Source organism: Littorina saxatilis, linkage group LG17 (genome assembly GCF_037325665.1).
Source record: "Littorina saxatilis isolate snail1 linkage group LG17, US_GU_Lsax_2.0, whole genome shotgun sequence".
NCBI classification, from domain to species: domain Eukaryota; kingdom Metazoa; phylum Mollusca; class Gastropoda; order Littorinimorpha; family Littorinidae; genus Littorina; species Littorina saxatilis.
Window position 1 is genome coordinate 19,514,997 of NC_090261.1, and position 18,730 is coordinate 19,533,726.

General features: G+C 46.1%; 1 protein-coding gene across 2 annotated transcripts in view; it reads right to left on the minus strand.

Annotated features, from left to right (window-relative positions):
* Positions 1-1,442: 1,442 nt before the first annotated feature.
* LOC138952777 (E3 ubiquitin-protein ligase HECTD1-like) overlaps positions 1,443-18,730 on the minus strand; it is a 124,298-nt gene continuing 107,010 nt past the window's right edge. For both annotated transcript variants that reach the window (XM_070324502.1, XM_070324501.1), the window contains exon 43: positions 1,443-8,289. In XM_070324502.1, coding sequence (XP_070180603.1) covers positions 8,007-8,289 — 283 coding nt within the window. In that variant the 3' untranslated portion in view covers positions 1,443-8,006. The remainder of the gene's footprint in view (positions 8,290-18,730) is intronic.

The following is an 18,730-nucleotide window of genomic DNA, read 5'->3' on the forward strand; positions in this document are numbered from 1 at the left end:
ACTGACGAGCCTGTTCAGCGCGGTAGTGGTTTCGCTGTGCTTTCTTTCTTTCTTTATTTGGTGTTTAACGTCGTTTTCAACCGTTCAAGGTTATATCGCGACGGGGAAAAGGGGGGGGGGGGGGGGGGGGGGGTGTTCACAAATAAAGCACTAATCAAAAAATTGCTCCAGGGGCTTGCAACATAGTACAATATATGACCTTACTGGGAGAATGCAAGTTTCCAGTACAAAGGACTTAACATTTCTTACATACTGCTTGACTAAAATCTTTACAAACATTGACTATATTCTATACAAGAAACACTTAACAAGGGTAAAAGGAGAAACAGAATCCGTTTGTCGCCTCTTACGACATGCTGGGGAGCATCGGGTAAATTCTTCCCCCTAACCCGCGTTTTTTTTTCGCTGTGCTGCATAGCACGCTTTTCTGTACCTCTCTTCGTTTTAACTTTCTGAGCGTGTTTTTAATCCAAATATATCACATCTATATGTTTTTGGAATCAGGAACCGACAAGGAATAAGATGAAATTGTTTTTAAATCGATTTCGGATATTTAATTTTGATCATAATTTTTATATTTTTAATTTTCAGAGCTTGTTTTTTATTCAAATATAACATATTTATATGTTTTTGGAATCAGGAAATGATGGAAAATAAGATGAACGTAAAGTTGGATCGTTTTATATATATAAAAAAATTATTACAATTTTCAGATTTTTAATGACCAAAGTCATCAATTAATTTTTAAGCCACCAAGCTGAAATGCAATACCGAAGTCCGGCCTTCGTCGAAGATTGCTTTACAAAAATTTCAATCAATTTGATTGAAAAATGAGGGTGTGACAGTGCCGCCTCAACTTTTACAAAAAGCCGGATATGACGTCATCAAAGGTATTTATCGAAAAAATGAAAAAAACCTCCGGGGATATCATTCCCAGGAACTCTCATGTCAAATTTCATAAAGATCGGTCCAGTAGTTTGGTCTGAATCGCTCTACACACACACCGCACAGACACACACATACACCACGACCCTCGTCTCGATTCCCCCTCTATGTTAAAACATTTAGTCAAAACTTGACTAAATGTAAAAACATCATCAACAAAACAAACCACACATAAATAAGAACATATGCTACCCTCGAATATTTTAAACTACACTGTGCAACAGCATTTGTCCTCCGTATTTTAAGGATCAGCCGATCAGCCTTTTACATAGCAGAATGTTTAGGTAGACCTAAAATTGCCAAGAATGCCAAGAATGCCATAGATCTCGGTCTCCCTCTTCAGGGTCTGGGAGAGACTCCCTCGTCAAGACAGTTCTTATGAGTCTTACTACTAATGTCCACACTATTAATTCAACTTTGTGTGTTGTTTGAGCGGTGTTCACACACACACACACACACACACACACACACACACACACACACACACACACAGAAGGTAAACTTCAAATGCAGTCTGTGAAAGCACTGATTTATTAATAACACAAACCTTCAAACATTAGTTTAAAACCAATGTATACTTCATCACAATCCAAGGTACACACAAGCACACATCCACGCACAATCACACACACATTTATCCACACAATATACACAGAGCTCCATCACTCATCAATAACACTTACCATACACACAGATTCTAACTGAATTTCTTAAGAACATCAAAATTAAAATGAACTAACCAAAAAACCCATCACAAAAAATAAATGAAAAACAACAAATAATCTAAAAAATACACAATAAAAAGAATAAAAAATCACATAACAGCCAATGGGGAAAATTAAACACTTACATATTAGCGCACACACGAAAGCAAGGAATCAGGCATATATAAAAATGTGCTGCGATTTCAAATGAGAATTACCAAACACTATACATTCTCTACTTTGATTGAAAAAAGGATTTGCAGATACATGTACTTTTATGCCTTTCACAAGTGATTCAACATATCTTCAGTAGTAGTACATACACACAACGGCTAACAAAATACAGCACAGATTCAACACGCTTTCAAAAGATTAGTTTTGGAAAACACACCACACATAAATATATATTCTCATTAGTTAGCTTGCATACAGTGTGTACAACAGACACTTAACCATGTGTGAATAAATGCTATGTACAATGTCATCAATTCTTGCCCCAACAGATCCAACAGTAAAAAAATGACCCAAGAGACATTCTTTTAGCTACATACAGCACACTTAGGGAAAACATTTTTTGAAAAGGGAGGATAGGAAGAGTAACAAATACAGAACTGACATCAAATAAACCAAATCTAATTGAGGCCTACTGACAGGTCAAAAGTTAATTTCATCACAACATAAACAAATGGTTGATGCTGAGCTAAGGCAAAAGACACATACAGGACATGCAACAGAAACGTGACAGGCGAAGGGAGTGGAAGGGAAAGACGTGAACAATAGGAGATAGAGACAGAGAAAATTAAAGGGAAAAAACTGAGACAAAATAAGCTTGTTGGCTGTAAGAGCAAAAAGCAAAGCACAATGAAAGGCAATATTTCTCTCTGCTTTTTTCTGCTACAAAACGGAGATAGGTAATACATTAAAAAAAACACTGCAGAATCTTTCTCATCAGGAATTATCCTGAGAGACATGGAAAACTCACAACATCTGAGGTTGAAACTGATTATTTTTTATAACTTAATCACATACTTGTGTATAACAATCAACTTGACATCTCCCTTGGAAAACATCAACAATGCAAACCAGCCATCACAACTGTTCTGGTAAAAACTATTCTCTGTCTCCATCAAAACTTGTTGGAATACACAGGAAAGAAAGAAAGAAAGAAAAGGAGTGAACTATTAAAGGCACAGTAAGTTTCCCGTAAACCATCACAGATACGGTCAGGCTTTTACACACAGTACAAACACCCTTTCATTTAAACACTCACCGCTTGAGAACATCCTAGGTGCCCTCCGTAAAGAGCGAACAATTTTCAAAGAATTTATTTTTGCGTGGTTTATCATACCCCTGAGCCATTGTGAACCCGTGTGATCCAGTTTCTCTTTTCCACAATGTAGTCGTCAGTTAGTAATTTGAATGCGACTCGATGTGAGCTTATCTGCAATAGAACGTTTTTATGCACGAAACAAACGGCTGTGGTTCACAAGAACTCTAGCGATGGCTTTTGACTGTTGAGAGGAACTGGCGATATGAATAAACCGTCGTCTGCTACGCCCCTTGCGTGACCCTGCTTCCGGGCTTTTCTTTTTTTAAACTTTTACAACCTCGAATTGTACTGATCTTGTCTTGATGAAAAAATAATTCTTTTATGATTAAAGAATGTTTGTGTAACAAGCTGTCAATTTATTATTTAGATTTTAAAAGTTAGATCTAGCGCAAAAACGCACCACGGTCCAAAAACATTTTTCGGTCCACGGCTATCGCCAGTTTAGAATGAGACCCGAAGGGAAGTAACTCATTTTTGACCTGAGTTCAGGATGGGTCCAAAAAGTGTCCGAGACAATCTGCAAAATTAATTCTTTAAAAATTGCTCGCTCTTTACGTAGGGCACCTAGGATGTTCCGGTTTGGTGAGCGTTCAAATGGAAGGGTGTTTGTACTGTGTGTAAAAGCCTGACAGTATCTGTGATGGTTTACGGGAGGCTTACTGTGCCTTTAAAAAAATAAGAGAAGGAATCCCAAGAGGGAAAAAAACCACAATACAGAAAACAGAAGGAAATCAGAGACAGACAGAAAGACGGGCACTTCCTTACAATGCATTCACTGTATTAGGATGAATGCTAACACTAATAAACATTTTTAACAGCCTTGCAGCTTGTCACAGTTTTCAAATAAAGACCAGATTTACTTTCAATTTCACCTTGTGAATGTGATAGTCTCAAACAAAAGAAAAAATGCACCTGCAAGCTTTACCATGAACAAAGCTTGAAAATAATGCACTAGGTCACACACTCAAATGACATACACAGCACAACAAGAAAGTTGCTCAACAGCAGTTATTTACACCTTTAAGAGTCACAGTAGGGGTTGCAAAATCCAACAAAATGGATGAAACTTAGTACAATGTACAGTGAAAAGAATCTACACATATCACGAAAAATCAACAAACACAAACTACAATTACTTGGAAGCACACCTTTAAGTAAAGCTGATAGAAAAGTCAAGCATGCATACAACATAACCAATCCAAAACATCGCAGATTTAAAGATAGTTTCACTAAACAAAACAAAACAAAAAACAAACAAAACTAAGAGAGAAAAAAAATGGAAGAAAAAAATGAATCATCTCTTTCATTTATAAGCAAAGAAGTATGCACAGATTTGATCGACTCATTTACGGGAGCATATATTTCCTGTCCAATCAAAAGTGCACACTTTATAATCAATATAAACATTATGCAAATTATGGATGTCAAGCACACAGCTAGTACAAGATAATTCAAAGAGGCCGAATTGGGGTTAATGAAAACCATTTATTTCAGTAAACAATGGATTGTTACATAAACAAAGGTATTCATCAACATTAATGCTGGTGAAGACAATAACACTGCAAGCTATATGCATCACAAGTATCGCACAGCTTGCTGCTAAAAGTGAGGTGTTTGAATATTAATTTTCAATTGTACTATTTTCCTTCGTCTTTCTTTGATACCAACGACTAGATTTCAAGTGCATATCTCAAGGAGGGAGTGCAGCTGCCCTTATAGGCAAGACAGCAATCACACACATCCACACACAGGTATGCACACACGCACTCTCTCTCTCCCTCTCAGTCTCATCTCAAACCCAAAAATGTTTGCACACAGCTTATAGCTTCACAATGCAAGGGGTAAAAATCTTCTTGAGTAACATTTTAATGTCACAGCAAAATGCATACGCATTATACAAACATAATGATATGACAAATCTTCACGGTTTAACAAAGTAACATCTTGCAAGGTTCATCTATACCTCAAGTGACACACACACACACAAATCCCATAGAACAAAACAGAAAACGGATTGATAATTTATAAGTTGTAAAGTTTAGTCTTCTCTTCTTTAGTTTTTGTTTTCTCTTATTGTTTTCTCAGTTTTGTGCACCTTCTGAATACTACAATCATTTCATAGGACAATACTACTCAGTAACAGTAGCAAGAGAGCAAAAAGGTTAACAGCATGGATTTTCACTATTTAAAATAAATGCCTGAGTGGTTCCATGAGTTCAGCCCTGGAAGGAGTGAAAAGGGTTGATTCAAGGAGGGGTCACAAGTCAAGTGAAAAGGGTGGATTCAAGGAGGGGTCACAGTCAAGTGAAAAGGGTTGATTCAAGGAGGGGTCACAGTCAAGTGAAAAGGGTTGATTCAAGGAGGGGTCACAGTCAAGTGAAAAGGGTTGATTCAAGGAGGGGTCACAGTCAAGTGAAAAGGGTTGATTCAAGGAGGGGTCACAGTCAAGTGAAAATGCCAACAGCAAGTCATTAAGATGCCATGATGACAGTGACTATGTTAAGGTGAAAAACCCCTAGGTTGTCATTTTAACTAGAAAACTATCAGAAAGATATAAAACCCATCTATAGCCCGATCCTCATTTACTGAATATACCCCTAAGAGACATACGATCATGAAATCATAAAAAAAAATAAAAAAACACTGTTGCAAAATAAAAAGCGCCTATGTCTACTCAAATGCCTGTCCTGTGCATGTGACTGGTGATGTGCATGTGACTGGTGGTGTGCATGTGACTGGTGGTGTGCATGTGACTGGTGGTGTGCATGTGACTGGTGGTGTGCATGTGACTGGTGGTGTGCATGTGACTGGTGGTGTGGACAGAAAGCCACGTGAAGAAGAAGCACAGAGAAACACGACACACAGAGTAGTACAAGGTGTGAACGCTCAACACCAAGCAAGCAAAGGCAATTTAAAAAAATTTACACTGCACAATGGACAATGTCCAGTATTCTCTTAAAAAAAGTCTAATAAAATTCTGATACACCCAAGCTGGCGATTTACATCAAGTCACTTGTACTCCTAAGATTCTATACAACTGTCAACGAGCGACAAGAGACACTATTACAGAGATAGCTCACTCAAGCCTAAAGTTGAAGCAGTCAAGAACGTCAAACAATTCATGTAACTGAAAAAGCATCATCGGCTGTCTCAGCCACAAAGTTGCAGGCACAAAGACTTTCGACATGCTGGAAGTTTGTTATACCTGGCCCCTCGATGGTCAAAACTGCATCAATTCTGTACGCCACATTTTGATGATTTAAACATCCCACAGGTTGTTCTTTTCTTTCTTTCTTTATTTGGTGTTTAACGTCGTTTTCAACCGTTCAAGATTATATCGCGACGGGGAAAGGGGGGAGATGGGATAGAGCCACTTGTTAATTGTTTCTTGTTCACAAAAGCACTAATCAAAAAATTGCTCCAGGGGCTTGCAACGTAGTACAATATATGACCTTACTGGGAGAATGCAAGTTTCCAGTACAAAGGACTTAACATTTCTTACATACTGCTTGACTAAAATCTTTACAAACATTGACTATATATATACAAGAAACACTTAACAAGGGTAAAAGGAGAAATAGAATCCGTTAGTCGCCTCTTACGACATGCTGGGGAGCATCGGGTAAATTCTTCCCCCTAACCCGCGGGGGGACCACAGGTTGTTCGAAAGAACACTTTCTGGCCACAGGTTGTTCGAAAGAACAATTTCTGGCTTCAAATCTAGGGTATGACCAAAGAGAGAGTAATAGCGATCTCCCTTTTACAGATCTCTGGAAAGACCACCAGAGAGATGGCATTTCTCCAAAAGCAATCACTACACACAGTTGTTCTCAGTTTGTATAAATCATTCCAGACTCACACAAGCAGTCAGACTGGTGGGAGAAAACAATTGAAGCAGCACACTCTTAATTTAAGGCAAGGCAGATTTTTGTTAAAGGCTGTGCTTATTTTGATTGAAATAATCAAACTGATATATTCAGTTATGTCTTTTCTTTCTCTGCTGTTACTGTATTACGAGGTAAGGTTGACAAAGCTTTAAGCCTTGCTCACCATGGAAACACGTCTTAAAGTTCAAGGTCACATTCACCTCTGTCAAAACCAACACACAAAAGACAAAAAGTTGTTATGTCCACAAAATCAAGCAGCTTCATACAGCCACAATAACCACAGTTTTTCTTCTTCTTCTCTAGACTCACAATCATTCACACCAACACAAACCAACAGTCACCTTGGGTGCTTCATATTATTTCAAAACTAAGCTACACATGTGTACAAATAACGCTTACTCGTTTGTCCTTGGCAGAGTGTCTCGTCAACGCAGATATAAATCACTCGCTCTCTTGCGCTGGTCAGTCACACCATAGGCACAGAGTTTGCTGCACACGCGTCTTTGTCACTGTAAATGTCCACATGATTTTTATACACTCCTCTAATTTCTTCCGGATATGAATCCCCACAGAAATTAAGGCAGTAACAGGTGTTCCGTTGTTTGTCGAACTCCAGTGCCGCAAAATGGCGCGAGAGGGAATACTTTTGAGTCTCCATTGCAACATCCGGGCAGTTCAATACACAGTAACGCCCATGGAAAAAGCCTCAACCTTAGAGAACAGTGACCTCAGGAACAGTGAAGTATAGATATGTCCCCCCTTCCCCTCTCACTTAAAAAACAGCTTTACTCACAGTCACTAAAAGGGCGTGTGAAACAACAAAGCTCAGCTGGGATACAGTCTTAAGCTGGATTACAAACCCAGCCCAGCACAACACCTGTCAGTTTTCACATCATCACACAGCTGCTAAAACTCTCAAAGCATGAACGCCTCTACACCATCACCACAACAACAGCGCAGCACAAACCTTTCATCCTAGTTGAGACTGAAAGCCAAAACTTGGATCCTAGTTGAGAAGAAAGCCCTAACTGCTCCTAGTTGAGACTGAAAGCCAAAACTTGGATCCCAGGTGAGAAAGAAGCCCTAACTGCTCCCAGTGGAGAGAGAAGCCCTAGTTGTGGCCTAGTGGAGGGAGAAGCCCTAGTTGAGGTGGAATCCCTTCTCGCGGGTGGCGGCCATCAGACGGTGGCGGAGGATTTCCTCGGAGGAGTACTCAGGCAGCTTGAGGTAGTGCACGCAGGTGTTGACGGAGGGGTAGCTGTAGTCGTTGCCGTCCACCTTGCGCACCACTGTCAGGCGGGGGTGCAGGTTGGCCAGGCCCCCCGGGGGCAGGGAGGAGCAGCCCGTGGTGAACTGCAGGAAGGCCTTGCGCTCGTCTGCCGACAGGTGGCTCAGCACGTTCACAAACCTCAGGAACCCAGGGCTGCACACGCAAAAGAAAGTTGAAATATTCAAAATATCTGAGTTCATAATAATAATAATAATAACGGGTATTTATATAGCGCCTTATCCGAAGTTCAAAGCGCGTATGCCGTGTGAGATGGAATTTTTTACACAATATATCACGCATTCACATCGGCCAGTAGATCAACAGCCTATAGGCGCTGCATCCACCTTTCACGGCCTATTATTCCAAGTCACACGGGTATTTTGGTGGACATACAGCGGAACCCCCCTTTTAAGATTCTGTCCCTTTAAGAACCATGTTTTCTCAGATATTCTGTTCATAACCTCTGTAAAATTGACCCCCATTTGAAGACTCGCACCTTTTAACCCTTTGACCCTCAGCACTCAGAAGGAAATTTCCCCAAATCTGGGGTACTTCATTAGAAAAATCATATTAATTAATCTAGACCAATCAGATGTAAACGGGATAGTCCTTGTGTACATGTTCATCCATAGGTCCTAAATCAACACTTTCTGCGACCCTATCATGTCTAGCACATTCACCACGACCTCTGCTTTGAACACGACCACAAACACGACCACCACGACCACGAACACGACCACGCCCTCTCGGTACTGATGTACTTGTCGAAGGTATTCTCCTCAGAATAGTCAGAATCAGACTCACCGTTGTCAGGTTGTTCAACATAAACATTGCCTTCTTCGTCAGAACTGTTTTCCTCATCGCTGACATCTCCATTACCACATCAAATATAAAGCGATGAACGTCTTCCACATCATACCTACGCACAAACCTCGACGCCATCTTGGATCACATGAAAAAATCCCGGAGAAAAACCTCAAAATACACACTTTAAAATCGCTTTTCAATAACACATGGAGGCAGCCATTTGTAGTAAACTCACGAGACTGACCATGTGATAAAAGTCATGTGATTTGATCATGTGACTAGCGTGAGGGCTGTATTTAGAACAGTGACCTCACAGCCGCGTGTAGATGCGCGGCTGCTAGCGAAAGGCTTAATCCTAATTTTCTGATTTTCATTTGTCTTAAACATGAAAATTTATAATAATTTTCTTATTTATTTATACTTACCAACACAATGTTATTTTGCATATAACTCCTTAACTACCGAAAGGAAAACGAAAGTGAAACTAGAGTTATACCCCAGAGTGACCGCCCTTACCGGATGTCACTAGTAGCACTTGGCGCCAAAACCAGCGTCATCCGATAACGCGGGCGCGTCATCTTCACTTCACCATTTAGCTGAATAGGCATGTGAAGAGGGGAGGAGGGAGGGAGCAATAAGAATAACATTGTGTTGGTAAGTATAAATAAATAAGAAAATTATTATAAATTTTCATGATTAATTTAGATTTACCAAACACAATGTTATTTTGCATAGAATACCACCGAGGAGGTTGGGATCCCATGTCCTATTACCTCAAAATAAGGAAAGTTTTCAGAGCAGGGGTAAGGATGAGGTGCACACGCAGTGAACCCCTAAGGGTCTGGTCCCTGTCTGAATGACCCAAGAGGTTGAGAATATCAACATATCTAAGGTAAAAAGACTCACCTAAAGAGAGACAAGGGATTGGCCGAGAATGGCCTTCTTGATGCCATAGGTCTCGTCTCCCCGTCGAGCCGAGAACGCACGGAGGTAGAAGTCTGTGAAGGTAGACACAGACCTCCAGTAGGCTGCGTGCATGACTTGAGCCAGTGGAACCCCCCGAACGAAACTGAGTGAGGAACTAATGGCCCGGATCTCATGCGCACGAATCGGCGTAGTTCGTGTCAGGTTAGCATTTTTATAAATCTGCTTGATTAAAAAGACTAACCAGCGAGCAATCGTCTGCTTGGAGATATCTCGATCTATGTTGGGAAGAAGGGAGATAAATAAGGCTCGCTTAGCGGCCCTATGAGAAGCAGTACGGCTAAGATAGGCCTTTATGGCCCGAACGGGGCATAAAAACCTATCCGGGTCATCAGAGTCAAGGTCCCGAGCGAGAGAGGGAATGACGAGAGGGGCTGAAAAAACGTCAGCCAGTTGGTTTTTTGCCCTGAACTCGGGCAAAAAGGAAAGAGTAATGGAAGAGAGGTCAGATGCAAACTCGACATCCTGTGGGAGACCACTGATGGCGTGGACGCCACTAACTCTGCGAGAGGTCGCGAGCGAAACGAGAAAAACGGTTTTAAGAGTGAGATCCCGGAGGGAGGCAGAGCTCAGAGGTTCGAACGGCGGAGACCTCAAGGCGTTAAGTACGAGAAAAACGTCCCATTTAGGAAAGGAGACCGTCTTGCGCAAGGAGCGGTTCTTAATACCATCAATCAGGTTAGTGATGAGGGAAGAGTGAATGAGGTGGAGAGGCCTAACTCCTGTGGCAGCTGAGATAGTACTGGTGATCGAAGATTTGTACCCTAAGCTTTGAAACCTTTCTGCAAATGAAGAGAGGAAAGAAAATTGGCCAACTGAGCAGGAGAAGGCTGTAAGGGATCGAATTCCAGTCTGGCAGCAAAGGCCACCCAGGTGGACCAACGAAGGGAGTAGAGATTGTTGGTCGAGGGACGCCTAGCGTCAAGAGACAAGGAAACTGCGTGAGACGAAAGGCCTAATGTTCGCAGCTTTGACCGCACAAAAGCCAGACGGTCAGGCGGAGGGAGTCGGGAGCGGGGTGAGGGATGCCCGATCGAGGCTGCAGGAGACTGACCGAGTCGAGGTTGAGGTCGAACGGGGGAACGTGGGAGAGCGCGGCTAGTTCGGGGAACCAAGCTGCCTTGGGCCAAACGGGCGCGACCAAAAGCAGTGTGGGCCTCTCCTGAGCGTACTTGGCCAGGACGCGAGTTAACAGAGCCGTCGGGGGATAGGCGTATGCTCGGAGTCCCGACCATGGCAGCGCGAACGCGTCCTTTCCGAATGCCATGGGGTCGTGAAACGGACTCACGTACAGGGGGAGGCGTTTGCTGTACCGAGTAGCAAAGAGGTCCACTAACGGGGTGAACCAGTGGGCCCAAAGAGGACGAAGGGCCTTGTGAGAGATTGTCCACTCGGTTGGCAAAATCTGGTCTCGGCGACTTAGGAGATCCGCGAGGGAGTTCAGTTTCCCCGGAATGAACTGAACCGAGAGGAGGATGTTTTGATGGAGACACCAAATCAAGATTTGCTCGGCCTTCAACGAGAGGGACGTTGAGTGGGTGCTCCCCTGGTTTTTTAAGTAGGCGAGACAGACTGTGTTGTCCCCGTGGAGGAGAACAGACTTTCCCCGGAGGGAGGGTGCAAAGTGAAGGAGAGCGAGGCGAACCGCCTCCATCTCGAGGAGGTTGATGTGGAGAAGAGCCTCCTGAGGGCTCCAGAGGCCGGAGGTCTCGAGAATGTCGAGGTGAGCGCCCCAGCCGGACTTGGAGGCGTCCGTGAAAAGAAACGCCTGAGGGGCCGGGGGCTGAATGGGTACTGGGGTCCTGAGCCAAATTGGATTCAACCACTGAGAGACAGCCGTCAGAAACCACCGACCCAAAGGGATCACCTGTGAGTATACTGGGGGTTTTGAGGACCGGAGAGCGACCTCTCTCCTCTTTGAAGGAAGACATCATCGAGAGAAGTTGCTGACTGTCTGACGACGTTTCCGCCACCCTAGAGGGTAATGGATGGAGATCAGGATACAAGTCGTCCTCAGACGAGATATCCTCAACATCCTGGAAGGCGGAAGGTAGGCCCAAGTCAAAATCCTGGGGATGGTCGCAACCAGGGCCGGAAAGAGACGAAACTGCCACCGACTGTGGGGGAAAAGGGCCAAAGGCCTCGACCTGGCCTGTGGCTGGGTCGAGGCCAGAGGAAGAGGCACGGTACCAGGCCGTGTCAGAGAACGCGGTATGGTGAGAAGGCGCACCCCAGGCCGCGGCCCGGGCCCCGTCCCAACCCATGCCCCGAGTTGCGGTCACGTTAGGACACACGCCACGGGCCCCGTCCTGAACTGTGGCCCGCGCAGCGTCCCGCGCTGCGGCCACGTTAGAGCGCGCGGCGCGGGCCGGGTCCAGGACCCCGGCCCCGTCCAGGCTCGCGGCCCGGGCCCCGGACAGTTCCCCCGACACCGAGGCACAGCTGTGTGTGCCTGATAAGAGGAAAAATCAAGAAGACCTGCGGCACGCAGGACCTGTCAAGCAGCGCTGAGTGCTGCGGAGGACGCTGCGGGGAGGTGGGAGGCATTGGCGGGGAGAGAGGAGACCGCCGCCAAAGCCTCCGACACCTGACCCCGCAGCTGGTCCGGACCTTGACCCTGAAGACCGGGGGGCAGGGGGTAGTCTGACACCACCGGACTAAAAACTGGGGCCCCGGGAACAGCCAAGGGTCCAGAGGGGGAGGGTTGAACCCCAGAAAATCCACCCACAGGAGAATGCGAGACCGGAGATGGAGGGTCCGGGGTAGAGCGGCCAGAAATAGGCGCACTCATCAACCTTTGTTGCAGGAGAGCCAATTTCTTCTCCTTGGCGCGCCTTTTGCGGAGAGTGTTGGGACTGGGGTCCGGACTGGGGGTCCAACGTCCCGTACTGTCCCTGTTCTGGTCCGAGACCTGAACACTTTTAACAGACATGTCTGATTGTAATTCTAAGTTCTTTCTGTGGGAAAAACTATAGAAATACAGCGAGAGAGAGAGAAGGGAGAACGAGCTGACAAGCAGACGAAGACTCTGAGTCACAAGCAGAAAAAGAATTTTTTTTACTTCCCTGCACGAAAGACGACCGGTCGCTCGAGAAGACCCAAAAAACCACAGTAAACACACACAGAACGACGGAAAGGAACCGTGGCACAACACTTCTTCTCTTTTTTTTTCTTTCTTTTTTTATATATATTCCATGAAGAAAATCACACAGAACACAGACAAATAATCCAATCGGTAAGAGATCCAGAAAAAACCAAACGGTACTAGATCCAGACAGGCAGACGATGTGAACACGTCGGCGAAAAAAGGTGAAGTGAAGATGACGCGCCCGCGTTATCGGATGACGCTGGTTTTGGCGCCAAGCGCTACTAGCGACATCCGGTAAGGGCGGTCACTCTGGGGTATAACTCTAGTTTCACTTTCGTTTTCCTTTCGGTAGTTAAGGGGTTATATGCAAAATAACATTGTGCTTGGTAAATCTAAATTAACAAGAAATTCCTACGAGGTAGGAAAAACACCCCCGTCAAAGGGAAATAACCTTCTCAGTTGGTGGCAGTGACTGAGTGAGAATGGTTATTTCCCTTTGACCATTAAGATGTCCCTCTATAAGTCCTTGTATAATTTTAATCCACCAATAACTCCCTAACTGTGTGTTTGACTGGTCCCAATTTTTGTAAGGACCGTCTCAGGAATGTATAGAACCTGTTCACCAAGTTTGGTGACGATCGGTCCGTTCATTCTTGAGATCTATATGCGAACACAAACAAACAAACAAACACATCGAGCGAAACCTATACACACCCCTATACCGGGGGTGTAATAAAGGGGTTCAACTGTACATCACCATGTAACAATGAATAATTCTTTGTTTCTTAACAATTAGATTACGAAATTATTCAGCTCATGCAAACTGATGTCAGGGTTGCTATGGACAGTTGAAGAGTTGCACTTCCTTGAATTAGTGCGGCAAAGACATGTGGCTGATCCGTGCAGGAATGCCAACAGGGCGCCACAGTGAATAATATGCTCCAATGTGCATGATATACAGTGTTGGCTCCATATGTTGCCCCTTTTCTTCCAAACTATGGTGGTTAGAACTCGCTATTCACTGCCCCCATCATCACTTACCTCCACCTATCAGTGCCACATGTCTCCGTCTCCCAGTTTCAAGGAGGCACGACTCCTCCATAGCCCATACAAATCTTGACACATTTATTGGCAACAACCCAATTTAGCCCTGTGTGAGGTTCACGATTCCGCTGAGTGAATCTCAAACAGTCACTCAGTATTTGACGTCACTTCCACAGGGTTAATTCCAAAATTTTATAAATAAATTTTCATTTAATTAATATACTTACCCAACTCACAAATAGCAATTAACTCTAGTTCAGTGCTGGTAACGCTGTACGCGTCCCCTTGGTAACCAAGGGAGACCACTCTAAAAAAGAAAGTGATCAATCCCATAAGGCCAGACTATTGCTAGTCTGACTTCCGTATGCGCGCGCATACGCCGCCATATTATCATTCCAAACGAAGCCCAACTCACTCTTTTTTAGACCCCAGTACCAACCACAGCGGGGAGGTGGGAGGGAATAAACGTTGTGAGTTGGGTAAGTATATTAATTAAATGAAAATTTATTTATAAAATTTTGGATTTGAATTACATATCTTTACCCAACTCACAAATAGCAGATTGCTACTATAGGTGGCGGGTACTTACCGAAAATCAATGACGAAGGGCTTGTCCTGCGGCTACCATAGCAGGTAGCGCAGAACTGCCGTCCTGTCTCAAGGAGGAGATGTCTCTGAGGTAGTAGTTCATAAAGACATCCTCAGACCTCCAATAAGCTGCCTCCAAAACTTCGGCCAGACGGCCTGATCGAAGCACTGCCACAGAGGAGGCCCATGCCCTTGCCTCATGAGCTCTTGCTGAAGTCAGGGGAAGAACTGCCCTAACTTCACCGGACTGAGTATTCCACCAGGCGTAAGCTTGCCTGATCAATGTGGAGACCCACTTGGTTAAAGTCACCTTTGCGATATCTTTGCCTCTCGCTGAATTAAGCGAAATGAAAAGTAATTTTTGACTTTCTGAACGAATGAACTGAGTTCGAGACAGATAACTGCTGAGCGTTCTAACTGGACAGTTAGCAATGTCTGGGTCTCCAGGAGCAAGAATGTTGCTCAAGGCAGGAATGTTAATAACAGGAGAAATTTGGCCCGGTTTTTGATTTTTAGCTAAGAATTCTGGTCTGAATTTGAGAGATATAGAACCATCTTTCTCGGTTGAAATGTCCTTAGGTAAACCTGACAAGGCATGCACCTCGCTCCCTCTACGAGACGTAGCGAGCAAAATTAGAAAAACCGCCTTGCGCGTCAAATTGGCCAAGCTGGCCGACTGAATGGGTTCAAAGACGTTGGAAGCCAAATATCGCAAAACAAGTAACAAATCCCAGGCAGGGAGCGGAGATTTAGCGCGAGCGGCCTTAAGGGAGGCACCCTTAATTACACTAGAAATAACGCCATCCAGAGTGATTTTGTGACCTAGTTGCCGTAGCGTTGAGGCAATTGCGGACCTCCTAACGCGCAGGGAAGACGCAGATCCACCCTGTTCTGCTAACCATGCTAAGTGGTTAGCTACCTGCATCGATCTTGGTGCCAAGGACTTAACTTTGTTGAGATCGCACCATTTAACCCAGGAACCCCAGTGAGAGGAGTAGACTGACCTGGTCGACTCCCTATGGGAATGTTTCACCAGATTCAAAGTGGCAGAAGAGGCCCCTGCCTTACGCAAAGAGCTTCTGACAGAATCCAACCGTGTAGGTTTAGGGCCTGAGGGTTCTCGTGAGGGATGCCTGACCGGGGTTGTATGAGTTCTCCCTTTCTTACTGCGAGGGGGATAGGCGGTCGAACCGCCAGTCGCAGCAAGTCCGGGAACCAGTGCTGGCTTGGCCAAAGTGGGGCAACCAACACCAGCGCTGGTCTCTCCAAGTCGACCTTCCTTAGAACTTTGCCCAGCAGACAAAACGGAGGAAAGGCGTAAGCTGTCAGACTCGACCAGTCCAGTTCCAGGGCGTTCACGCCCCATGCTAGAGGATCTGGGAAGGGGGATACAAACAGAGGAAGCCTCGCTGAAAACCGAGTTGCGAACAAGTCGATCAGAGGCTTCTCTATCTGCACCCAAAGGCGAAGCAGGGACTGATGAGACAGGGTCCACTCTGAATGAACCACTTTGTCTCCCCTGCTGCGGGCGTCTGCAAGGACGTTCAACGTGCCCCTCAGGTAGATGGCTGACAGCAGTATGCGGTGCGAAACGCACCAAGTCAGAATGTGACACGCACTGTCTGAAAGACTGCGGGACCGCGTTCCGCCCTGCCTGTTCACGTAAGCCGCCACAGTCGTGTTGTCTGTGTGCAGCCTGACGTGGCTGTTCACTAAGAACGGCAGGAAAGCTTGGAGGGCCAAAAACACGGCCTCCAACTCCAGAGTGTTGATATGGCGGGAGGGTTGAGACAGATCCCACACCCCAGACGCCACATGTTCCCCCAGGTGAGCCCCCCACCCCGTCAGAGAAGCGTCTGTAAAGAGCTCGTTCTCCGGCGCCGGGCAAACAATCGGGACTCCCTGCGAAACCCACGGGAGCAGCCAGACCTGAGTAGTAGCTAGAAACCAGGTCTCCAGAGAAATCTGACTGTCCCATCCCTGGGTTGACTGATCCCACCGAGACTGAAGGGCTGCCTGAAACGGCCTTTTGTGCACCCTGCCCAGTGGGATTAGAGTAGCCATTGACTCCATCTGGCCAAGTACCGATGTCAGAACCCGTACACTGGCCAGATTCTCTCCGTGAAGCGCACGGAGCAAGTCTTGTAACTTGGTCACCCTCTTTAGAGACGGGCGTACTGTCCAACTGAGCGTGTCGAACTCCATCCCTAAGTACGTGAACTTCTGGGATGGAACCAACTCTGACTTGCCCAAGTTTACTGAAAACCCGAGCTGAGCGGCCTGACTGAGCACCCTCAAGGTGTGACTGTGACAGAGATCCCTGTCCTGATGGAGGATTAGCCAATCGTCCAAGTAGGCACGAAGTCGAATGCCCTCTTTCCTCAACAGAGCGCAAAGTTGGCGTACCACTATGGTGAAAATCCATGGGGCGAGAGAGAGGCCAAACGGGAGAGCCCTGAATTGATAGGCCTTTTCTCCCCAGCGGAAACGCAGCCACTTCCTGTCCGAGGCATGCATCATGACATGAAAGTAAGCGTCTGTCAAGTCCACTGAGGTTGCCCAATCGCCTGGACGAAGCGCCTCTCGTACAGAGGTAGGAGTTTCCATAGTAAACTTCACTGTTCTGAGAAACTTGTTCAGTGTCGACAGATCTAGAACCGGTCTCCAAGCCCCCGAGGCTTTCGGAACTACAAAGAGTCTTCCGTAGAACCCCGGGGACCGCAGGTCCGTGACTTCCTCTATCGCCTCCTTCAAAAGGAGGGCAGCCACTTCCCCCTGAACTGCGGCTCTCGCCTCCGGATCTCTTGGAGGCTTGCAAGGAGGCATTATCCTGGTCAGAGGTGCCTTTTCCCCTGACCAGAGAAGTCGGAACCCCGAACGAACTATCCCAGTAACCCACTTGCTGTCCACCAGCTGCAGCCAGGAAGTGAGGGCCCTGGACGGGCCGCCCGCTACAACCAGTGCGGGGGCTACCGGGATGGCGTGTTCGGGGGGGCATCATTGGGGGTGAGGCTTGCGCCCCGACCCCCTAGACGCGCCAAAAGATTGTCCCCTCTTAGGGTAAGGCGCACCACGGCTCCTACCCGCCGAGGAGAAAGACTGCTTTTGCGATTTACCGCAACCAGACGAAGAAGTCTGTGGCTTGGTAGATGACTGCGTCTGTGTCTGAGTATGCGGCTTGTTCTGAGCCTTAGGCAAGCCCTGAAAAGCCATCCGTGCTATGGCGAGATCCCTCGCATCAGAAGTTTCTCTCTGGAGTGCCTCCAGAGAGGCCTGGCCCAACAAAGCACCTTCCGCAAAAGGTGACACCTTCAAAGACTCGATCGTGGCTTTGTCACGTATCCTGGAGCCCGCCAGAAAAGCTGACCTCCTAGAATGCACGGGATGTGCGTAGAGGTTAGCTGAGATAGTCAACTGTTCCCTGGTCACCTTAGCCAGAGTGGCCAAAAGAGTGGACACGTCCTGTGCCGAAGCATCGAACCTGAATTTGAACGGATCTAAGGAAGTTGCGATTGATCTCGACAGTGACCGCTGCAAGGTTTCAGAAACAGAAGTCAGCTCCACCAGGGACCCCCCTGCGTCCTCCAAAGCCACCATGGACGCTTCGGTGTACGAGATAGTCTTGCCAGCATTGTAACCGTCTTCCCGCAATGACGCCAGTTCCGGCGAAATCGGGAGAACCGACGTGGGCAACGCAAAGTGCTCAATCAGACTGACAGGTCTAGGAGTAAGCCTCAACTTCTGAACAACAGAAACAGCTCGCTCCCCTTCCTTAGCCAGCCAAGGAATGACGTCATCCGGTGCATCACCCCGTTGAGTCAACAAAGGCACTGCACGATTGTTCTTCTCCTTGAACACGTTCGCCATGACGTAGGCGACGGATGATGATTCCCGGAACCGGAACTGAACCTTCTGATTCTTGGACGACCGGAAATCATCAAACGCGGAAGCTGGTGGCGGAAGTCTCTTCTTACTCCGAACCACCCCTTCCGGGAAGTACTTGAACGCTATCTCTGCTGCCGATGCCACTGCAGCCGGAAGCTTAGTAGGCAACGTAAGCTGGGTTTCATCCACCGCCGTGGA